The 22,155-nt window shown below is 36.0% G+C and overlaps 2 protein-coding genes across 6 annotated transcripts in view; one reads left to right on the top strand and one right to left on the bottom strand.

Moving 5' to 3' along the window:
- FGF14 (fibroblast growth factor 14) overlaps window positions 1-20,609 on the top strand; it is a 693,522-nt gene extending 672,913 nt beyond the window's left edge. For all 4 annotated transcript variants that reach the window (XM_008957435.7, XM_055096976.3, XM_057299614.2 and 1 more), the window contains exons 4-5: window positions 4,653-4,851; window positions 8,489-20,609. In XM_008957435.7, the coding sequence (XP_008955683.1) occupies window positions 4,653-4,851; window positions 8,489-8,625 (336 nt within the window). In that variant the 3' untranslated portion in view covers window positions 8,626-20,609. The remainder of the gene's footprint in view (window positions 1-4,652; window positions 4,852-8,488) is intronic.
- Window positions 13,071-22,155, bottom strand: part of ITGBL1 (integrin subunit beta like 1) — a 294,518-nt gene continuing 285,433 nt past the window's right edge. Inside the window, exons 11-13 of one of the 2 annotated variants that reach the window (XM_008957437.5) lie at window positions 16,865-16,978; window positions 15,746-15,853; window positions 13,071-13,917 (exon numbers count right to left, since the gene is read on the bottom strand). In XM_008957437.5, coding sequence (XP_008955685.5) covers window positions 15,762-15,853; window positions 16,865-16,978 — 206 coding nt within the window. In that variant the 3' untranslated portion in view covers window positions 13,071-13,917; window positions 15,746-15,761. Of the gene's footprint in view, window positions 14,721-15,745; window positions 15,854-16,864; window positions 16,979-22,155 lie in introns of both variants that reach the window. The other variant, XM_055096975.3, reaches the window with a different exon arrangement.

Below are 22,155 nucleotides of genomic sequence, written 5' to 3'. Positions count from 1 at the left end.
TTCTATCCTATGACTTGATGATTTAGTTTGGCAGTGGTGCAAATTAATATTCAAGCTTCTGCTGGAACTCATCTGTTGTTGATTTTGTTGTGGTGGGGGTGATGGTTCTAAACATAGTCAAGGAGGCAAGGTGAGAAAAAATACATCAGACTCCTTATCGATCTCGTTTTGGCAGATTCAAAGAGTTTATATTTAAGCCTAAATTTAAATAAGCATTTTCATATTATCACTGCCAGTTTTAGAGAGTGTTTCACTGGCACAATAATTGTATTATCCAACTGTATAGCAACTATCAATTAGACTAGGACTGCCTTGAGAAGCAAAGTAGGGCTCCTCTTTCTTTGGTTCTTGCTGCTGTACATTGGAGGTCTCATACTGAAGGCTCACAGGCTTCCCCGTGGCCCCTTGACCCACTCAAGGTTGAAAAACAAAAACTAAGAAATAGTTGCCAATGTTAAAAGGAGATTATCTGTAGAAACTTACATTTCTTACTTCCTTTGAAAAGTCAGATCTTCTAAAGATCTAAGGTTTTTATTTTCACAGGAGAACCATGTGAGGGACGGCTGCTTTTTTAAAACAATCATTGCTTCTACCACTGTCTTCATCTCCTCACCACAGAGCCTGAGTCAGAGGCCATTTATCCTCATTACGGTGCCATGATCATGCCAGCTTGCCTCACTCCTGTATCTACCTGGTCATTAGAGGCATTTGAGTTTGTGGCCTGTGCTGTGCACATTATCCCTGGAGATCTCATCAATTACAATTATTTCCACCTACTGGACTTTAAGTAGTTCTACCTATTGGACATTTTCAATGCAATCTGTTTTCCTAAAGCATACTGCAGGATTGAAGCACAAAGTATGACTGTGCAATTACTCTCAAGAGCATTTTTGTTTATGTTGGTCAATGTCCGTTTTTTAGGTCCCTTATAAGGAAATACCTTTTAAAAATTCATGCCAAGAAACTTCATTTTCAAAAAGGAAAATATATTCTTTCTTGAATAATTTTTGTAACATTATAGTCTTTCTCTTTTTGTTCTGGCTACCAGAAAGTTCAGAAGTCAGTGTGTCATAATCCTGATATTATTTCTCCCCTTACTTTGTGTGTTCTGGTTCTCTATTTGTAATATTAATACTAACTATTAACGTGAACACACATATACTCATGTTCTACAAACAACTTTCAGGTTCATTTTGTGAGAGATTAGGGTTGAAAACATCAGTACAGACATGTTCTTAACTTTTCGAAACCATCCTCCACACTGACAACAGATTTGTATTTATAACATACGAATCAGGCCCTATTATTATTCCCTTGCATATTCAGGAATTCAACATGTCTTCCTCTCACTTATAAGACATCTAATTTGTTTATTAGAGTTTTCAAGACCCTTTATTATGTTTCTCAAACCTATCTTCCCATCCACAACATTCTCCACTTCTGTCCCACAAAGCGTGTATCTCAGTGATGAACTATTTACAGTTCTCCAAATGTACCAGGCCATTTCCCACCTCTTGCCTTTCACAATACCATTTATTCTCCCTATAATCACTCTAGTATTTTATAGGTAAGTCACTCATAACAAATATTATATTGTTCTGTCATTTTTCAGTGAAATGAATGACTATTATTTATCTTGGTATATTTCATGCTGAACCCAATATTTTGTGTAAAATGGTTTTCATTGACTAATTATGTAGCTGACTTTTGATTTGGTGAGATTTTCACAGAATTGAAATAACTGATCAGGATATATTTTTTACTACAAATAATGATAAACTTTTAAAGAATAATTATTGAGTGCTCACTGCATACCAAGTTCTCTTCTAAATATGTAATACGTATTTATTCACTCAATCATCCCAACTACCTTATTGCCCTATGATTTTTGTCCTCATTTTAGAGATGAGGAAACTGAAGCCCAGAGAGATTGAGTAATTTCCCCAAGAACACACAGCTAGTGGGGTCAGGGTTGAATCCTACTGTCTGCCTCCACAGGTGATGTTTATCTGCTCCATTGCTTCCCATTTACGTGTTGAAAGTATATCACTTATGACATCAAATAGCAACTAACCTCAACTTCCATTGGTTCTATAGGATATGCTGGGATTATTTGAGACTTCAATATTGGAGGAACAGATTAAGTTCTCAAAAAGTTTTGAGAAAATGTATTAGACAATAACATCTTTGAATGTAACATGTGCATTTGTGTGTGCATTAATTATTTAGCCACAAATAAGAAGGCTGAAAATATACCAGTCTCCACTATCACAAGCAACTGAAGGCAATAGTTCTACAGAAAGAATCACCTATCTGTGAAGTCACAGGCACAGCTCACAGAAAGGTGCTGTGGAATTGACTTCTTTGGAGTCCTATGATGTGAACATTTCATCTGAAAAGATATAGTGTCAGAATCCTTAAGGTATCCACCGAGAATAAATTACTTCCTCTACATCAAGCATCTTCTTCTCTTCCATATTCAACATAGTGAATTCATAATGGAGACAATACATCCCTAAGTTGCTGATGGTGTTGCAAGCACCATTCATGTTTTGGACATTATGGCAGTGATGATCAGAAGAGAATCCTGTGGACCTACGTTTCTGGTGTTTGTAGCAACAGGATGAGCATCAGTGAGCCAGGTTCTGGGCAGAGACACCCGAAGCCCAGGAGGCAGAGCCAGATTCCCCTGACTTCCACTAAGTGACCCACTAAGTCAGCTCTCAGCATGTCACTCATAGCTGATTTTGAGATAGGTTTTTAACTGGTAAGCAATATGCTTAGGTGCCCTGGCCTGTCTCAGTAAAAAGACAAGTGAAATGCCAAAGTCTAATCCTTTTGTTTGAGAAAGTATATTTCAACCAATATATTTATTAGTCTCTTGGGGAGAAGTCAGATTTATAGCGTTCCATTTTGTTTTACTCACAATAAATGCATGAACATGTACTGTTTTATCAATCTTTTTTTTCTGGCGCATGGCCTGGACATTGACTCAGTGAGACTCTCATTTATTAGTGAGAAAACTAATTGGAGGATATTTGGAGATGCAGAACTCAGTAGAAAGCCAGAACATTTATTTGGATGGGATCTTATTCTAATCTGAGGTGGCATCATCAAGAAGAAATAAAGATCTACATAAGTTGCTCCAGGAGGGGGCTAAACCTGTCATTTGGCTATTGTGATTTCATCAAATTGATCATTGTAACTGTCATCTTTGTCTTGAAAAGCATCTGCCACTAACAAAGCCTGTTCCCCTTGGAAAACTATTAGCTCTCAGTGAATGAAAGTTATGCAGCACACTGAATAAATTGTCTCCTGCATGAGACAGCATTTGATAATTCACACTTTTATGGGGAATATTGAAAGGAAATTTCTACATGACATGAGGTCACATTCCTAATTACAGTTAGCATAAAGTCAAGCCCTTAATGTTTTAGTTTTTAGCCCCTAAGGAATATTTTTCAGAACAGGTATACAACATTTTTAGAAGAAAAACAAAAATTATTATTTTCTGCAATAATAAAATCTATTAAAGAAAAATGAAAACTTTGTGTATATTTTTTAGTCCAGTGGTATTTTCAAAAAGATCAAGGAGAGTAAGGATCTATTTTCCATCTATATTTTATATACATATAGAATAGCACAGTGTTGGACCTATTTAAAACTAGCTAGGTGTCTTTCATGGTCTATAACCAGACAGGTTGAACTTCAAATTTATTTTTAATAGAGGGCTATCAAAAATGCATATGTAGATTGTACCCTTATTAATTTTTTATTTATTTGGCATGGGATTATATTCATTATTATTCATCCCAAAGTAAGAAGTATATAAAAATAATCTGTGAATATTTCTGACATTAATAATAATTGTAAAGTAGTAAGCTTTGTGCTGCTCATCAATTAATGTAGACCATGGCATTGAGCATAATAGTATTTAACAAACTGTATGCTTTCCAAAAATGCTGTGTGGTTTTTCAGTTGGAGCAGCTTTTGATGTTTATCTTCAAGAGTTCCAACGGGACTCAAACCTTTGGAGCCCCATTGAATTATTTTCAGCTACTGTCACTATGACCAGCTAACATGACACCTAACCTCATCTGGTTATACAATAGCTCTAGTGGCTGGCAAGTAAGCCAGCTGATTGTCTAAGTTTTAGTTTGAGGTTTCAGTTTGTTCCTTTGTAAGTAAAATGTATCACCCTGTGATTTCAGTGATCCAAGGAGCAACCGGCAACTGTAGAGTATTATATCACTGTTCCTATGGAAACATGTAAAATGGATTATAAAATATCTGAAATGTGTATTTTATTTGGTTCACTTTATTGTGAATATCTGATGCTACTTTAATGCTCCCTTTCTGATTATACTCTGGTTGAATTGTCTTCTGTTTAAGTTAAATCTTTAGTTTGCTCATGTATTGTTTTCTTATGATATACTTTTGCTTCTATATATTCTCAATAGTAGCAGGTTCTTCTTAATTTATTGTATATTTTTAAAATGTATAGACAATTACTGTGCGCAGGAAGGGGTATATCCGGTCCTCCATGCCAAAGCACTCTTTCACCATGCTGGGAAACTTTCTAGAGAATGAGTAGAATGTACAGTGAAGATCAAGTTCCTTCCTCTAACTTTTGTTTCATTTCCTCTCCACAGGAACTTTTTACCCCTGAATGCAAGTTTAAAGAATCTGTTTTTGAAAATTATTATGTAATCTACTCATCCATGCTGTACAGACAACAGGAATCTGGTAGAGCCTGGTTTTTGGGATTAAATAAGGAAGGGCAAGCTATGAAAGGGAACAGAGTAAAGAAAACCAAACCAGCAGCTCATTTTCTACCCAAGCCATTGGAAGGTGAGTATTATGCATGCATTATTATTACATAGACTTATTACATATTTTATTTTTCAAATTGATAGGTCTACCATGGCTCTAAGAAACCTTCACAAAGTGCTGGAAATGTCATTTATTTTGATCTAGGTGATGGTTGCACAGATGCCTACTTAAGTTATTGATTTAGAATTTGTGCCCCTTATACACTTTACTATATTTGTGTATGTATGTGTACCAGGAAAAATTTCTTCTCTGCCACCTCCAAAGGCTCAAATCCTCACTGCTACAACCACTCTAACCCTTAGATAATTTAAATTAATTAAGTTAAAACAATTTTAAATCTGTAATGATACAAATCTGCGATGATAAGTGTATTAGAAAAAGATAATAAGTATATTAGAAAAAATAAGTTTTGAGTGTGGAATCAAAAGTATTTTCCATTTTGATATTATCTAGGTGAAAGTAATTACCTACTTGTGGATTATTATAATTACAGAAAATTAAGAGATAATAGCTTGACTCAAAGAACTTGCTGATGTTACACATCTGCTTTCAAATTGTGTAATTCTTCACTGTATACATTTGTAGCATTACTTCTTTTACTAAAATAATTTATCCACATTCATTTGTGTGCAGGAAGGGGTATATCCAGTCATCCATGCCCGATGAATGGAAATTTCACATTTACTCCAATCAGATACCCAAAGAGCAGGCTACAAAGTTTTTTAAATTAATCAACAACATCTGCACCTCTCTCATTAATGATTCTGCCAAAAGTGCCATTTACTTTTATCTATGTAACATTTGAGAATTACAAAAATATTTGATTTTAGGATATTCACATGTGTTTCTATTCAAGTTCTTTTGTTTACTCTTTTGCAGAAGATCAGATCTACAATAACTCAGTAAATATTTTAAGCTAGCTTGGACAGCTCAATTTTCTTTTTGTGTTTTATTCCTACAGGAAAGGCTTAGCCATCAAGAGAAAATGCATATTGTTTTCATAATGCATATTCTCTATATTGAAATAATTTAAAAATTTGAACAGTCAATTCTTCATCATCTGTGAGTGTTTAATTTTCAGTTTGCCTAAATTCAGAAAATCGCTCTTGTTGGCTAATACTACTTCTGTAATTTCAATGATGTTGACTTAGTGTCACTCTTAATTATATTTTTCTGTAGAACAATTTATTGAAACCCAAACAGTTAGCCACCAGGGCCTATACAGGAAAAGACAGATTATTCCAGAGTCTGAAATATGAGTGAATTATTCTCAGTATATGGTGGATCATAAGGATGATTAGAGTAGAAAGAAGTTAGAGGATTTCCCTGTTCCTCCCCAAAAAAAAACACATCCATGATACACTTTCATTGTTTTAAATAAATTTTGATAACATTGGACTCACCTATATTTAAATGCAAATAAAAAATTAAAAAATAAGCCCACAGAAGCTCTAATAAGACCATGGTTTATTTGCCACCGTGCTTTATCTCTTTTCACTCATTTTATGTTTTGTAAATAGTTAAGAATTGACCAGATTTTTAGAACCTTACCCTTTAGCTGCATAAATGTAACAAAACCCAAAAGGGCTGTTATGTCATTTAACCGAGGTAAAATTTGGGAACCAGTTATTTTGCATATCTCATAGAAAATATCTGAGACAACAATGATGTGGTATAGAATGATACTTGGTATTTCACTCATGTATTTGTTATGTGTATATGAGTGTTTTGTGTGTATATATACATATATATATGAGAAAGAGAGAAATAATACTTTTTATGTTTTCAAAAAATTAGCAGAAGTACTCTAAAAACAGTTAAGGGGGTAGGTACTATAACGACAGAGATTATCACATTGTTTACTTGATAGAGGAAAATTAATTTCAAACTTTCAAAACCCATACCGAATATAAATAATGTTATTGGAAATGTTAGGACAAAGTAAGTACCTGGTTAATTATTGGTACTCTAGGGCATTCATATCTTTGTTTTTTATACATATATATATATATTTATTATTATACTTTAAGTTCTAGGGTACATGTGCACAACGTGCAGGTTTGTGACATATGTATACATGTGCCATGTTGGTGTGCTGCACCCAGTAACTTGTCATTTACATTAGGTATATCTCCTAATGCTATCCCTCCCCCATCCCCCCACCCCACAATAGGCCCCTGTGTGTGATGGTCCCCTTCCTGCGTCCAAGTGTTCTCATTGTTCAGTTCCCACCTATGAGTGAGAACATGTGGTGTTTGGTTTTTTGTCCTTGCGATAGTTTGCTGAGAATGATGGTTTCCAGCTTCATCCGTGTCCATGAACTCATCATTTTTTATGGCTGCATAGTATTCCATGGTGTATATGTGCCACATTTGCTTAATCCAGTCTATCATTGTTGGACGATACAACTTCACTACATAGAAAATCAAGGTCAATGCTTCATGCTTTTGTCTGCTAATTTAATTAGTAATAGGAGTGAGGGATTGGAATGTGCTTTCAGGATACGCATTAGTTCCTTTTGCTACCTTAGCAAGTAATTTAATAGAAACCTTATGTACATTTGCACTTTCAAGTATGTGTGCTGATGAAAACTCACGTGATGCATTGATACTAAAGGCCACGTTCTACCCCGTTGAACACAGGGAATGCATATGGTAGTTCATCTTAACTAAACCTAAGGGCTCTTCGTAAAATACCTTAAACTTTCAAAAACCTAAAAAGCAGTTTGGGCAGCTCTAATGCACTTGTATTTCTGATGGCAGATGACTTTAATCCCTAGTTTTCCCCAACCATCAGTCACTCTTATATGTCCTTTCTCAGGACTTTCAGAAATCATTTTCTAAAAAGCCACGTGAACTACTGTGATTATGCCACCAGACACTATTTAGATAAATCCTCAGAGTTTATTCAGGTAGTTTCAGTTGCTGTCTTGCCATTCTGTTTCTGCCCCTGTATCATGTCAATTATTAGATTTTTAATAACATAGCAGAAAATGAGTTGCCTTCTGCTGCCCAAGGGTCTTTTTCCATGATTGTAGGAAATGAACATTGAAATGATAATCTCCTGAAGGCTCTGGCTTATGGGAAGAGAGTTATTTGTTATTATTTTGTGTAGCTTTGAAGTTGACACTAGTATGACTATGTTGCTTTTGAACCACATGAGAGAAAGTAATTTAATGTTCTAGGATGTAAATACCGCAGCTCACAAAGATTGATTGAAGTGAATGAGAAGTTTATGTGTTGATATTAATGTGCAGTGGAAGGGATGTCTGAGTTTTCTTTTTTTGAGAATTATTAAGTTAAATGCCTGTCATTCTCCTATAGTGTGTGTGTGTGTGTATGTGTGTGTGTGTGTTTTACATCATGGGCCCACAAAGAGGCCATAGCTCCCATTTAAACCTGCTATCCTAGACAAAAATCCATGCACACTCATATACATATTTTAGGTATACAGACCAGAGAATGTGAAGGGAGTAATGTCCTCTGTGGGCTGGAAATGATTGCTTTACAACAGGAATTCTGTCTCAATGGAATTGCTTTACTTCAGGGAAAACAGAAATGGGCAAACTGCAGTGGTCTATGCAGGTATGGATGAACCATTCTCACACCTAACCAAGCAATGTTTGCTTTTCCTCCTCCTTTCTTCCCATCACTAGTTGCCATGTACCGAGAACCATCTTTGCATGATGTTGGGGAAACGGTCCCGAAGCCTGGGGTGACGCCAAGTAAAAGCACAAGTGCGTCTGCAATAATGAATGGAGGCAAACCAGTCAACAAGAGTAAGACAACATAGCCAGATCCTCACAGGTGTTGTGACTTATTCGTCCTGAGCACAGTTGAGTGATTTATCCTCACCAGACATTCCTGCTCCGTGGCTGAAGAGCAGCAGGAAGTAAGCTAATGCTTATTCTTTGCTGTCTCTGAACTTCTCTGTTGCAAGTGGATAAATCTCAACCTGTTGCGCCCCCCACAACAAGAAGACACCTGGATAACCAGCTAAACTCAGACCATGGAATGCCCTACCAGATATGGAATGCCTTTTTAATATCTTTTCTGTGACTGTGACACTTCATGTGAATGACATACTTCACAAGTACACTCGATACCTTGCCTGCTGACAGCTACCCATAATCCTTTTTGAGTCCTGTTTCAGCGAAATCTATGTGTTTAAGTTCAATTTTGTAGCACACAAATAATATTGAGTAATTTCTAGTTAGACGCTGTAAACCTGTGCTATTACGGATTTCTCTTCTTCCCATTTTTACAGGGCTGCTCGCTCCACTGTCTGTGACCTTTTGCAGGGATTTTGTTCCTCTAAATCTTAAATGTTGCAGTTGGCTTAGGTCGGAGAGCAATCAGGGAATCAGGAAGCCTTCTAAACCTATTATTACAAATTGCATCTATAAAGATTAAGATTGTTGTCTCTGGCTCACACTATCGATTAAACACACATATACGCTCTGTCCAGTAGCAGATACTGTGCTCCCAAGGTCGGCATTGCCTGGGTGGGAAATGGCTCAAACACAATCCAGGGAAGCTCTCTATGATATGTGTTTGACATCCCCCTCTAGTTTCTTTGTGTGTGTGTGTTTTATACATATCACAAGCTTACTGGTAATGGTAACATTTGCCTTGCCCAGCGAGCAAGACCCACTGGTTTTTGAGAAAGTGGGTCCAAAGATTTCTGTAGGCCTTGTAGGCCTGATTAAGGTTCATTTTTCATCTATTAATTCTCATTATTTGGAAAAAAAAAAAAAGGAAAATCAATAATTACAACCTACAAGAATTGTGCTACCTAAATCCATTTCAGATATACTCCGTCCTGTTTTTAATGAACCAAACTTAACGCCATCCCCGTTTCTGGCTGCGTTCCCCTCATACTCAGCAGAGCATGGGCAAGACGGCTGTTGTGTTCTTTCCTGCAGCAGCAATGCAAACGTTAGTTATAAATTAATTAGACTTTAATATTTTTGGTGTTTAATGACAAGTTTTTAAACTGGACATATTAGGAAAAATATTTTTTTTAGCTCAGCATGCTGAGTCCGGTACTGTGTATTTCACCAGTACATGCCTCTAGCTCAGCATCTGGGGCTCATGTTGCCCAGTGGCTGGGTTAGAGGTGCCTTGCCATGATCTCAGAATACAGTCTGTTGAATTATCCTAGATGAAAATAAAGGCAAACCAACACATTCATCCATCAGGATTTTGGTCCATTCCATTTATTTTCTTTTGTTTTATTTTGCATTCTTAATTTCCTTTTTAGTTTAACACTGTTTGAGCTTAGGGAAGACAACTACCAAGAAAGGCCAGGAACAGTTGACTACACAATGAAGATTCCATGCAAAATGTTCAATATTGGATCTAAAGGGGTTCAAAATGTTTCATACTAAACTGTTTGGGAATATATTTGTTAACTCTGTGTACACCTAATAAAATTCAATGTTTTCTTCTCAGAAGAGTTCATTGAGACCAAACTGAACCTCATTTATTGAAAATTATATGTGGGATCAATGTACTGGCCTCTTGTTATTCTTTCTATGTGGGAGGATGACCCAGTCATCATTTTCCCCATCTGCACTGTATTTATTGGGAAATTATTTTGTCACTGCTTTCATAAATCTTCTTCATGACAGCCCTTGCCCAGCATTAAAAAATTCTGGCCTGCTTAGCTGATTAAAGGTTTAGTATAAATTTAACTGTTTATGCTTATTTCATTTTCATATTGGATTCTACTTGAATAAATAAAAGGTTAGCAGAACGTTTGAGTAGATTTATTGTCAATGATGCTAAATTACAAATCTAACAAACAAAATGATTCCTTTGGTCATTTTTGATTTGGTGTTATGTCATCTTGAAGCCTATTGTTTTTAACAGGAACAGTTAAAATATATTAGATAACTTCCATTAACCAATTATTTTCAGAAAACATAGATCCCATAATATGTGGCCAACTATATGAGTAATTAACTAACTTGTAATCCAGTTAAATAGGCTTATAGACACTACTTACAGCAGCAACACTTCACTTCACACAAACACACACACACACACACACACACAGAGCAAACACCCCCATCTATTTGTTACTGATAATTAGCCCTACTTGCTGGTTTCTTTTTCCCCCGCAAGTCTGTTTATTGGTTTAAATTAAGACAAGATTTATTTTTGTAAATGACTGAGATTTATGTAAATGTGTATCTCTGTTGTGTTTTATATATGGGGTGTCTATAAGGGCATTTATCCCTATGAAGGATGTCAAATACTTTCTTCTAATATATGTTTAGACATATTGCAGAGGGGTCCTTGTTATTTGTAATTGAGTTAGGTCATTTACTTTGTGTCTGGTCTCACCTGTTGCATGGGAAGAGGACAGCAATGATGAGCTGCATGTAGTAGGTACCTGTGTATCAAGAACTGTTGGTATGTATTGCTAATTTGCATACAAAGAGTTTGTCTGCATTGTAGTTTGTGTTTAATATCATTTGTTATATTCACAAATACAACATATTGAATAAAATATTTATATGAAGGCATATTAAAAAACATCAAACAACTTTATGTAACAAAATGGCATTGCATTACTCACCAATATAGAGAAATGTCATGTAAATAAGTTGGTAAACTCAATTTCCCCCTTTACCATGCCAAAGAAAATTTTAGCTCTTTGATGATACCTCTCTTGCTATTTGTTTGGGATAAGACTTCACCATTTTTTCCCCTCAGAAATTAATTAAGTTTGCTGTTATTAAGTAAGAAGTGCAATCTGTCGCTACTGATGTTCCGTATAGTAAATCTGATGGAATTCATTTGTATTTAGACCATGTGTTTTGTACCTCCATGTGCATATGTCCATTGTTTCAAGTCTCTATAATACTCCATTCCTTCTGCATGCATATCTGGTGTGGGAGGGTTATTTCTACTGATTTGTTATAGTAGCTGATTGCTTTGCCAGTCCCTCAACAATGCTCAGAAATGTTGTTTTGGTATTTCAAGTGACAGCATTTTTGTTTTCTAATATAAGATTGCTTTTTAAAACATTTTGCTACCACTTTACTTGGAAAAATTAGAGAAGACATGACAATTCTCCACCCTATGTAAAGAGCAAAATGGAACTGAACATCATTTCATTACAAATCCTGAAGAATTTGGAGATTCTTGCTCTAAATGTTTGCTTGTCCTGAATGTTTTTGGGTAGCAGTGGCTTAAAGAGATCCACGATGGGTCCAAAGGACTCCCGCTCCAGTTCTTCTAATAGTTTGCCTCTTGGGGAGCAAGCAGAAGTTCTTTATCATACCTAGCCACTTGCTTAATTAATGCTTTAAGCACTAAAAGTTATTTTTATCAGGATGAACAATATCAGATTTGGTTGTCTTTAAAAGCAAAAACCAAAAACTTATTCTTTAAGTAAGTTAGACACGTATCACTTCATTTAAAATTATCTCCCTAATATTGTGGATCATTAATATTTGATACATATTCAAAAAGAGACCACATTGACTAACATCCAGTTGAGAACAAGATGAAAATAATTGAAATTTTTTTTCCATTTTAATTCAGAACAAGGCTATATCAAGGGAAAGCGACTGGGCTAAATCCTCAATTTTTTTTTTTCCAAAATGCAGGCATATCAAAATCCAGGATGTACATGGTCTTACTTTGAGTGAAATAGTAGTCATAGCTGAGGTTTCTTAGCCTACAATGTGACATAGGGCCTGTTGACTCTCTTGAATATGGAGTAGGGTTTCAAAGTGTTGACAGTTGAGTCTGCAAACTAAGGCTGAGTTATATTTTAGTTTTTTTTTTTTTTCCTGGTTTTCACTAAGTCTAATTCCAATGTCTACTGGCAGAGATTGTATTTGCATTTGAGGTAGTGGAGGGCAGTACTTTCCAAGTGCTGTTGGAATCCAGATAAACTCAAGGAGCCCAGAAAGACAATGGGTATAATGGCTCTCCTCTTATGACTTAGCACTTTAGTTGACTTTTTTGAAAAAGTCCTTGGGTGGAATACCTCAGTGATGATTTGCCAAACAAGCAGCGTTAGTGCCAACACCTTCTCTAAACTTGCTGCATCCCTTCCAATTGACATTAATCCCACTGCAACTTCCTAAAAACAGGAACGAGCCAATGAGATTTGCTTATTTTCTCTCACCCATTACAAATAAGTTTGTTCTTGCCCTGCTTGTTTTTTAGAGGGAGTTTCTATCATAGAGTTGAAAATCACATTTAAGAAGGAAAGAGTTTATGTCTTTACATGTAACTATTTTATTTTTTCCAATCTAAATTCAATCACTTCTTAATAGATATATTGGTGTTTGCATTGCTGGCATCAAAACCACACATACACACACAAACACACACATATACACAAACATAGTGGACAGAAATAAGTAAAAATATTTCTGTTTTCAAAGAAAAAGCATTCCTTAGAGTTTAGGTACCATTAACTTCTACTATAATACAGTTCCGGTACTATGGTTTCTAACTAAATGAACACTAGAACAGAGCTGACTATATTTTCATCTTTGTCCAAAATTTTAGATGAATCACATTTTGAACTTTTTATGGTATGATAATTTCTCCAATATCTAAATTCTTTTTCTGAGAAAACAAATGCCGAGGACATTTTTGACACTCTTCTTACATGAGACTATGAAAAAGAGCAGCACTTTTGTTGTAGTTGTTGTTGTTAATAAAAAGGATAATAACATACAGAGGATTATAAGAAAAATAAGACATACCTGAGGTTTTGTGATGAGCTATAGAGAATCAAGGGCAGTTCCAGTGGAGCTGAGGCTGACAAAGTACTGCCCAGCTGCCAGCCAAATCCACCCTTAAGTTGCTTTTGTATGGCCTGGGAGCTCAGAAGGAATTTTTTTAATTTTTTTTACAGCTTTAAAGTATTAAACAAACCAACAAAGAAGAATATGAGACAGGGACGTACGTGGTCCGTAAAGTTTAACTTTCTGATCCTTAATAGGAGGATAAGCACCGTGATAGAGAAATCCAAAGGTCATTTGTATTACGATGGCTAGATAATGTAATGAATTCCAATGTCTGTGCATCAGCGAATACGTCATCAAAATTGCTACAAAACAATAATAATAGGTTGTTCACAGCTTAAAATGTTTAGGTAGTGAAGAGGAAAGAATATAACCTACATTATTTATTGACTACTTATATTTCCCTCATTTTACGGAAGAGATCTATCAATTTACGTACTCAATAATAGAACTACAACATGGTTGCACTCCTTAATCTCAGGATAGAGATAACAATTTTTATAAATCTATTACATTATGAGAACATTGTTAGTACTATAAAAATCAGCATCAGTTAAATGTTCTCTTAAAATAATTTTCAATATTAAATTTTTAAGTAACTCAGTGGATGCATATTTTCCTTATTTTTGGAAATTTGACTTATAAAGTTTAAGCCATGACTAGAATATTTACATCATTAAAATAAAATTTCCAAGTAAAAATTTTCATCTTAAAGTAATACGGAAATGATTTTGCTACATTATTCTAGGATTTTACAAAATAATTCACCTTTAGAAAAAAAGTGGTTTTTTTTTTTAGCTCTAAATAATTAAAGGTTGCCTAAACTAATGTGTATAAGTAGATTTACCTGTAAATATGTAAGGGAAGTCCCAATTATTGTACACTTTCATAATTCAATGTGAATTTCATACAAAGCAAAGTTTCACCATTAAGAAAATAAACATTTTGTTCCTATCACTGAGTGAATATTTGTAATTTCTATTTAAGCCATTTCTAGATTTTTTTTTTTTTGGTCCTTTGTGAGCTTCTGAGATTGGTGCCATTTTATCACAGTATTTCTCTTCTTGACTTCTTTGCATGACCCCAGGTTTCCAGTAAGTAAGGTATCCTTAGAAAAAAAAGTATTTTAAGGGAAATGGATGCATACTTCAGGCCCATTTTATATGTAACTCAATAATGTCTTTTTAAAAGGCCACATTACCATGGAATAAATTAAAATAAAAAATCAGATTTCTTGTACGCATAACCCCTGCCCAGTTTTAAAAATGTGATCCCTTATTTCTAGAAACCTAAAATAGATATCCCTGAATAACAATTCATTTTTAATTATCAGTAGATATATATACTGACACAGAGTATAAACAACTTCTGTCACTATTTATTTAAAATGTTAAATTGTACATTTTTCATAATTTCTTTAAGAGAATCTTCTTTGGTGAGTTTAAAGTGAGAGTAGACAAATAACTTAGTGGCTAAATGATTTAATGTCAGATGACTTAATGACCAGTTTTTGCCCTTGATCCAGCCCCACTCTGATATTCTACCTCCTGTGTGTTTGTCTTCATTGTCCCCATATTAAAATGGTGACTGATACGGAATTCTGGAAAAATCTGATCGATTAATTAATGTGAATATGCATGTTTTCCTTAGATTCTAATATGGTCTTTCTTGTGTAAGAATGTGGATTTCTAATAGCCATATAACTCAATGTTTCTCAGTTTGAGCCCTATTGACATTTGGGGCTGGATAATTCCTTGTTTGGGGGCTGTCCTGTACACTGCAGGATGCTGAGCAGCATCCCTGGCCTCTACCCACCAAATGTCTGCAGCATACCTTCCTACCCGACCCAGTGTGACAATCAAAATTGTCTGTAGATGTTGCCAAATGTCTTTTGGGTGGAAAAATTGCTCTCGTTAGGAACCACTTATGTTAATTATGGAAGAAACTTTTTTTTTCTAGTGTTATTTGCATCTAAATTTGCATAACTCATTTCTAATAGGTACTCGGATTTCATTCGTAATTCAGAAATAGAAAAACATACAATGGTCTTTTTAACCTGTCCTAGTGGTGAATATACATGGTTTCCTTCGCATTTATATGTTCTAATGGCCCAGAAAAAATAAGAATCCAGACCTCTTTCATGTAATTGTTAAGGATATTCTGAGCCAAGCCAGATTTCACATGCATTTCCATTCCATCCATCCCAGCATTCACAGTTTCCACAGCTACATATTCCATTCCCTGCAATAAAATACATATAGGTATCATGATTATGATCAAAATGTGCCAAATTTAAACATGCTATTATAAATCACAAGTGTCCACAATGAAATCATTTCATTCATCCTTGGTAGATTTTCTTATTGTGCAATGATGTTATTACTACATCTTATTAAGCAGCTGCGAGACGTCTAATCTTTCAAACAATTAGTGGCATGTATTTGGTGCCACCCTTTACCGATCAGATAGTCACCATCCTGTATCACTCCAGCTAGGCTTTTAGGTGACAATTTTGTTTTCCCTTAAAGAGCAAGTTATATCTGACTTATGAATAAATACAGAAAAACATAAGGTTCTTTGACATAACATGAGGCAGGCCAAGTAATCAGTGAAGAGAGTCTTATGTAGTAAGGATGGGCAGAAAGCAAAGGTCTAACTTAATGACACACACAGAGTCATCTTTTACCTTCAGCTAGAGCTGAGGAGAAGTATACATGTCTCTGTTTCCTCATAACTTGGCTAAACAAATGAATTTATAACCAATTATGAGGACTCAATAAATTAGGATAGCAGTGGCTATGACACGGCTGAGCCCTCTTTATACCTCTCCCCCATACACACATCCAGTTCCCTAAAAGCAACCAACACATCAACTAGTGGTACCCAGATTCTGTTTAAAAGAATATTCCATTCCCTATACCATGTTCAAAGTAAAATGGTTGCCAACAAAATTCTTTTCTGTGTTCAACATACAACTGCACACATGTGAGTTTGAGGGTGGGGAGGTTACTTTGTGGAAGGATCCCAAATAATCACAAAATTAAGCTTCATTCTCTTGTATTCTTCTATGCCTAGGAATAATGTGAGGCTTTTGTGAGGGCTTTTTCCCAAATGCCCACTTCGCCTTTGGTAGATATTTCATATTCACGGTTGGCCCTGTTGGTCCAGCCACGTAAAGCATTGCATGACGAGTGTCTCTTGGCTCTATAACAAACTGTGGCATAGAACAATTAGAAAAGGTTAATACTGCACCTGTACAAATGAGACCATCATGTTTGTCGCAGTCTCTGTCATCACAGTCACAGAACTCCCCAGAAATATACCACTCTTCAGCAGAACAAATGCACTTCCCACAATGACAAGAACCTGAAATTACAAAGGCTATTACTCACCATCACCTTATAACTAAAGGTTTCCATCTCGAATACAATATCGTTGACACACTGACAACAGGCTTCTAATAACCCATCATCCAAAGGTAAAAGTTTATTGAATGGCTGGTTTCTCAGAGGGGAGCTTTACTTACTGTAATTCATAAAGGTCACCCAGGAAAGCCTTCATTATGGATCTAGACAGTTGCAATTAGCCTTGAGCAAATGTCCCATGGCCCAGTCTGGTTGAAATGTCAATGAGAGCAGGATGGGGTTGATTCTTATAGATGGTCTTCCAAGAAAGTATTCAAAAATAGATTTTTTCCTCCTAAATTGAATCATGTTTTTAAAGTGCCTGCTCTTTAAAGGAAATGAATAGGGAATTGTATTAAATTAGGTTGCATTTCTAATTAAAACAACTACTAAATTATTGTGCTTATAATTTTGGATTTTCGTTTACATGATTTTCTTGGAGTAGGAGCACACCTGCATATTGGGTGGCTAATTAAAGTGCTAAAAATGCGTACAATCACTCAGTATATTTGCCTTGTGAGACTCATCCTCAGGACTCTGTCATAAACTAGGATAGCTCAAATTACTCCCAAAGTTCATATTTTATGAGGCTCTGGATTCAACTCTTTTTCCCTCCACTTCACCCATTTCTCCTACCTAACTAAAAAACTTCCTCTTGGTTATTTAAAATATCTTTACTTACTGAGTAAAAATTTTATTAATGATATATTTAAAATAAAAGAAAATAAATGAGATGATGAATGGTATCCAAGACAGAAGTTCTCTCAGTCTAAACAGCTTTCCATGACAGACTAAAAACCCTTACATGGAAAAACTGCCTCAACGACAGCAGGAAAGACTTTACAATGAAAAAGAAACAAATACAAAGGACTTTCTTTTCCTTCTGTTTCCTTGGGTTGGTTGTTCTTTCCAAACATGACTTCCATTTACTAAAAGATGGCTGTATTTTTTTGAGTCAAAATCACGTTGAAAAAATGTGCAGTTGAAAAGAGTATTTTGACATATTTAACAAAACTGCAGAATTGGTAAGTTCAAAATATATTGAAAAGGGGCAAGAATCAATCATTAGTGCTTCTTTTAAAACACAGTGATTAAAAATGAGTTTACAGCCTGGGTGATTAAAGTGATCAGGAAAAAGGAGTTGTCATCACAGATATCATGAAAGGATTCAGGTTCATGTGTCTCAACTATGTGATATTTCATATCAGGGAAACTGGTATATGCATTTCAGCTGCAAAAATCCCCAAAGTCCAAATTAAATGTTTTTCATTTCTTGACACACTTCTCAAAGTAAGAGTGCAGTCAGAATTATTTATATTGTGACAATTGTGTTTTTTAACTTCTTGCGTAGCTATGGCATAATTGTATTTAGTCTTGACTTGTTTTCCTGAGGGTCCAGGTTGATTTGCATGCTCTTGAGGAAATATACACGTCTTCTCAGTTTTAATAATTGACTGACAGCCCTGTGGTTTCTCAGGACCCAGTGAGCTGCTGCTCCCAGGTCAGTCTGCAAGGGATGCTGGTTCCCTTGTGGTCTCATCAAGGTGAGGAATTTCCTGATTTTAGAGATTTCTTTATCCTAATTTTGAAGACTTTCTTTCACATTTCTAGGCATAAAAAAATGTGCAGCACTCTACTGCTTGTTTAACAAATGGATAGTGATATATCTGCCAACGAAGACCACATGGAGTATTTCATTGACTATCAGAGAAGTTTCCTCGAAAGGCACCATACTTAGTGTTTTATTTCCATGAGTGAAGGAAAATTAGTTATTTGAAGTATTTGGCTGTCTTTAGTTGTTTCTAAAGTAGTGCTGATTTTATATGCCCATAATATTCATATATACACCCAGGATATCATTTTATATATGTCACAATTCATGAAATATCTTATATTTCATCTTCAAACTTATCCTCTGGCCCTGGAACTATTCTAATCACTGCTCTTGCTTCTGGAATGCTTAGCTTCATGCCATAGTAGAGCATTTTCAGAAAACTGGTAAGCTCAGCTAAAGCTAATATGGCATATATGGATAGAACATTTGATGAGTAAATTCCAGTTCTGAAAGTCTACTAGTTGCTGAAATACTTAGAATAAAAAATGAGGATTGATTTTGTATGTGTCATGAAACAGTAGCATTTCTAGGTCAGCATTTTCCCAGCTGTGTTATTCTTTCCTGTTTGTCAATGCTCAGTGCATCTTAGAGGTAGGAAATTATTCTACTGCTTGTGAAACTAGAACTAGATAGCACATAGTAATAACACAGTGTGAATAGTTATTAGGACCTATTATAGCACTTTTCCTGTAGAACGCTCTAGCTGTTTTCTTCCATAACATGGGTCAAATTGTGCCTCTCTTAAATGGGAAACACACAGGGAGAGGGTTCCATCAGACAGATGTAGGCTGCATGACTATCAAGAGGTGAGAAATGGTTCAACTCAGCTGGCCAAGACCCACTCACACCCCTGAGACCCAGCCTAGCCAGAGAACAGCTGGCTGATCTTGGCAGGAGTTTTAGGGCAGATAGTTCATCACCACAGCACCACTAATCCATTCATTTTCTTTCTCAATATAAGGACCCTTGAGAATGTTCCCATCTCCCTTCTGTGCATTTTTGCTGGCTTCCATCCCTGGGGAATCAGCCACATTTTCTCATGTGTCTTCAGGGCATCTTAGGACATAGGAAGGGGAAAGAAATGAAATTTTACCTTCAAAGATGAGAATGGGAGAGAGAATAAAGGAAACTGTCCTGGACCTCACAGGCAATAAACAAACAGTTAACTGAAGACTTCACTCTGATTCAATCCACTCTTCTTTTTAGTGATCTGCCTATCTGTGATGTATCTCCAGGCAAAAACTTTCATGTACAGTAGTTTAAAAATGAGCTGTTTCTTCCCGCAGGTCTGACTGCACAGGCATATTGAGCGAGGCAACTTGAACACCAGGCTGAGGCCAATTTTGTGAAGCATCTTTCACTCTTTCTCTTTTCTGGGGATGTGTGACAGGTTGTGGGTGGGTGAGTGAGTGTGTATGCTGGACTTCTTTGGATGATGTGGGACCCAAGAAGTATCACTGTGAGAGTTTAAGGAGACAGTTAATGACATGTGTTTACAGCCATTGTCACACAACAGCATCTGTAAGAAGATTGGACGTGATTATCTGGATCTAGCTTGAAGTAATCAAGGCAAAGATATAATTGTGTAGTCTTGGAGCCAAATAAATAAATCCCCAAATGAACAAAACAACCCACAATGAATTATATCATGTACTTTGCAAAGGTAGCTAAGCTTAGGGAAGACCCGGCACTGCACTAACCTCATCTCTCTTGGTTATTCACAAAAACAATTTGAGTCTAAGGGCAAGGCACCTTTGTCAGTTGCCCATTCCATTACTAATGTTGGACTTTCTTTTTCATTCAAGCCTGACAAAATGCTGCAACCTGACATCCCAGCAGGCAGTTTTCACTATTGTACTAACTACTCCATCTGTTATGAAGGTCACAACAATGTATCTTGTTTTAAATTTTTCTATGGAGTGATTTATTGTCTTGGCTATAAATTTGTAAAGAAATAAAACGCTATTTCTTCATCGTCTCCTGAGGTGACGGCTTTATTCACAGCTCATGGGAAGTGCACGTTTCAGCCTTTTGGTGGGTACAGGCCACCAAGCTGTGTGCCATGGTGATCTCATGCCCACTGCTAAGATCTGTCCCATAATCAAATAAAGAAAGAACTTGAATATCTTTTGTGACCATCAGGGTGAGGGACTTTCATTGACAAATTTGAGAAAAATGATAGAAAATTTGGACAAGTCCATGAAATTGATCTAGAAATACATGGCCCCAGTCAAAAAATCGGAAACAGGTTTTTCTTTTCCATCACCATGTTAAAGTCCCTTAGTCTATTTCATGCATTACTTTTCCTGTGGTTCTCAGGGTGGGTTGTGGGGTAGTGCTCCCCACTGGAACCAGGAGTAACTGTGGCATCCCCATTATCCTCTGCGCCTATCATAGATCACAGTTCCATGATCCTGGTTTTATCCCCTTTCGTCATCGATAATCCAGCATTGATGTCTCCATAACAGGAGAAAAGAAGGGAGATCACGATCAGCTGCTGCCAACAGTCTGGAGGCCCATCCACTAACATGAATGTCAAAATGTGCAGCCTTGAGGCAGCTTTCATGTTCCCTTTTAAGTTTAAGGACTCCCAAACTCCCTACCCATTGAAGGATAAACAAATAGTTTAGACAAATATGCTTTCAACCCTTCATTGATCTCTGAATATATCGCCACCACCCAAAGCAAACAATTTGCAAAGGCATTAGCTAGAGGGACTCTTTGGCTTTGTTTTGTTTTGTTTTCAGGAAATGCCTTTGAGTCAATATTTAGTCAACCTATTTTTTTCTTTGTATTTTCTACATTTATGATGCTGAAAGATGAGAATCTTTCCTAGGGCTGTAATGACTTTCATAAGCATATTTATTTTCTGAGAAGAAACAACTCTTGTTACATGACCTTCAGTTTAGGAAATGGAAGACTGCTATTTGTTACCCTGGAGGGTATGGCTTTGTGTGTTCTTCCTGTACTTGCAGTTGTACAGGTCTTAGGGAAGACCCGCTTATGGAAAGTGTTAATGATTCAATAGTGAGTGTAGTAAACACACAAACACAAACAATAGTTGACTCTTAAAATAAACAAATATAAATAAGCACACTAGTGTTTTAATATGTATGGGTATCTTTTTCAGTAGAGCTTCTGTGAAAAGCTTCTATTCTTATCCCAGTGACAATGCCATTACAGAAAACCAAGTAAAAAAGTATCTAAACTTAAGTGCTCTATGTCTGAAGCCATGCTCAGAGGAAAAAAAATATAATTCAAAAACTATTCATTCTCAGTATCTTTTTATACACAGATCATTCCCCTCTGATAACATCTCTTTTATTCTCTCCTACTTCTCTCTTGCAGTTTAATTCCATCCCTGCCTCCTTTCCTGCTTTTCTTCCTTAATCTCCTTCTCCCCAATTCTTTCCCTTGTTTTCTTCCTTTTAACCTTTCCTTCTTTTTGGTTGTCCCAACACAGCTTGAATTCAAGGTAGGTGTTTCTAGGGGTTGAAGCCCCCTGAGAACAGAACTGGTGGAAG

The sequence above is a fragment of the Pan paniscus genome, chromosome 14, assembly GCF_029289425.2.
Source record: "Pan paniscus chromosome 14, NHGRI_mPanPan1-v2.0_pri, whole genome shotgun sequence".
NCBI lineage: Eukaryota > Metazoa > Chordata > Mammalia > Primates > Hominidae > Pan > Pan paniscus.
Note: the sequence above shows the minus strand (reverse complement) of the source record. Positions and strands in the feature narration are given on the sequence as shown.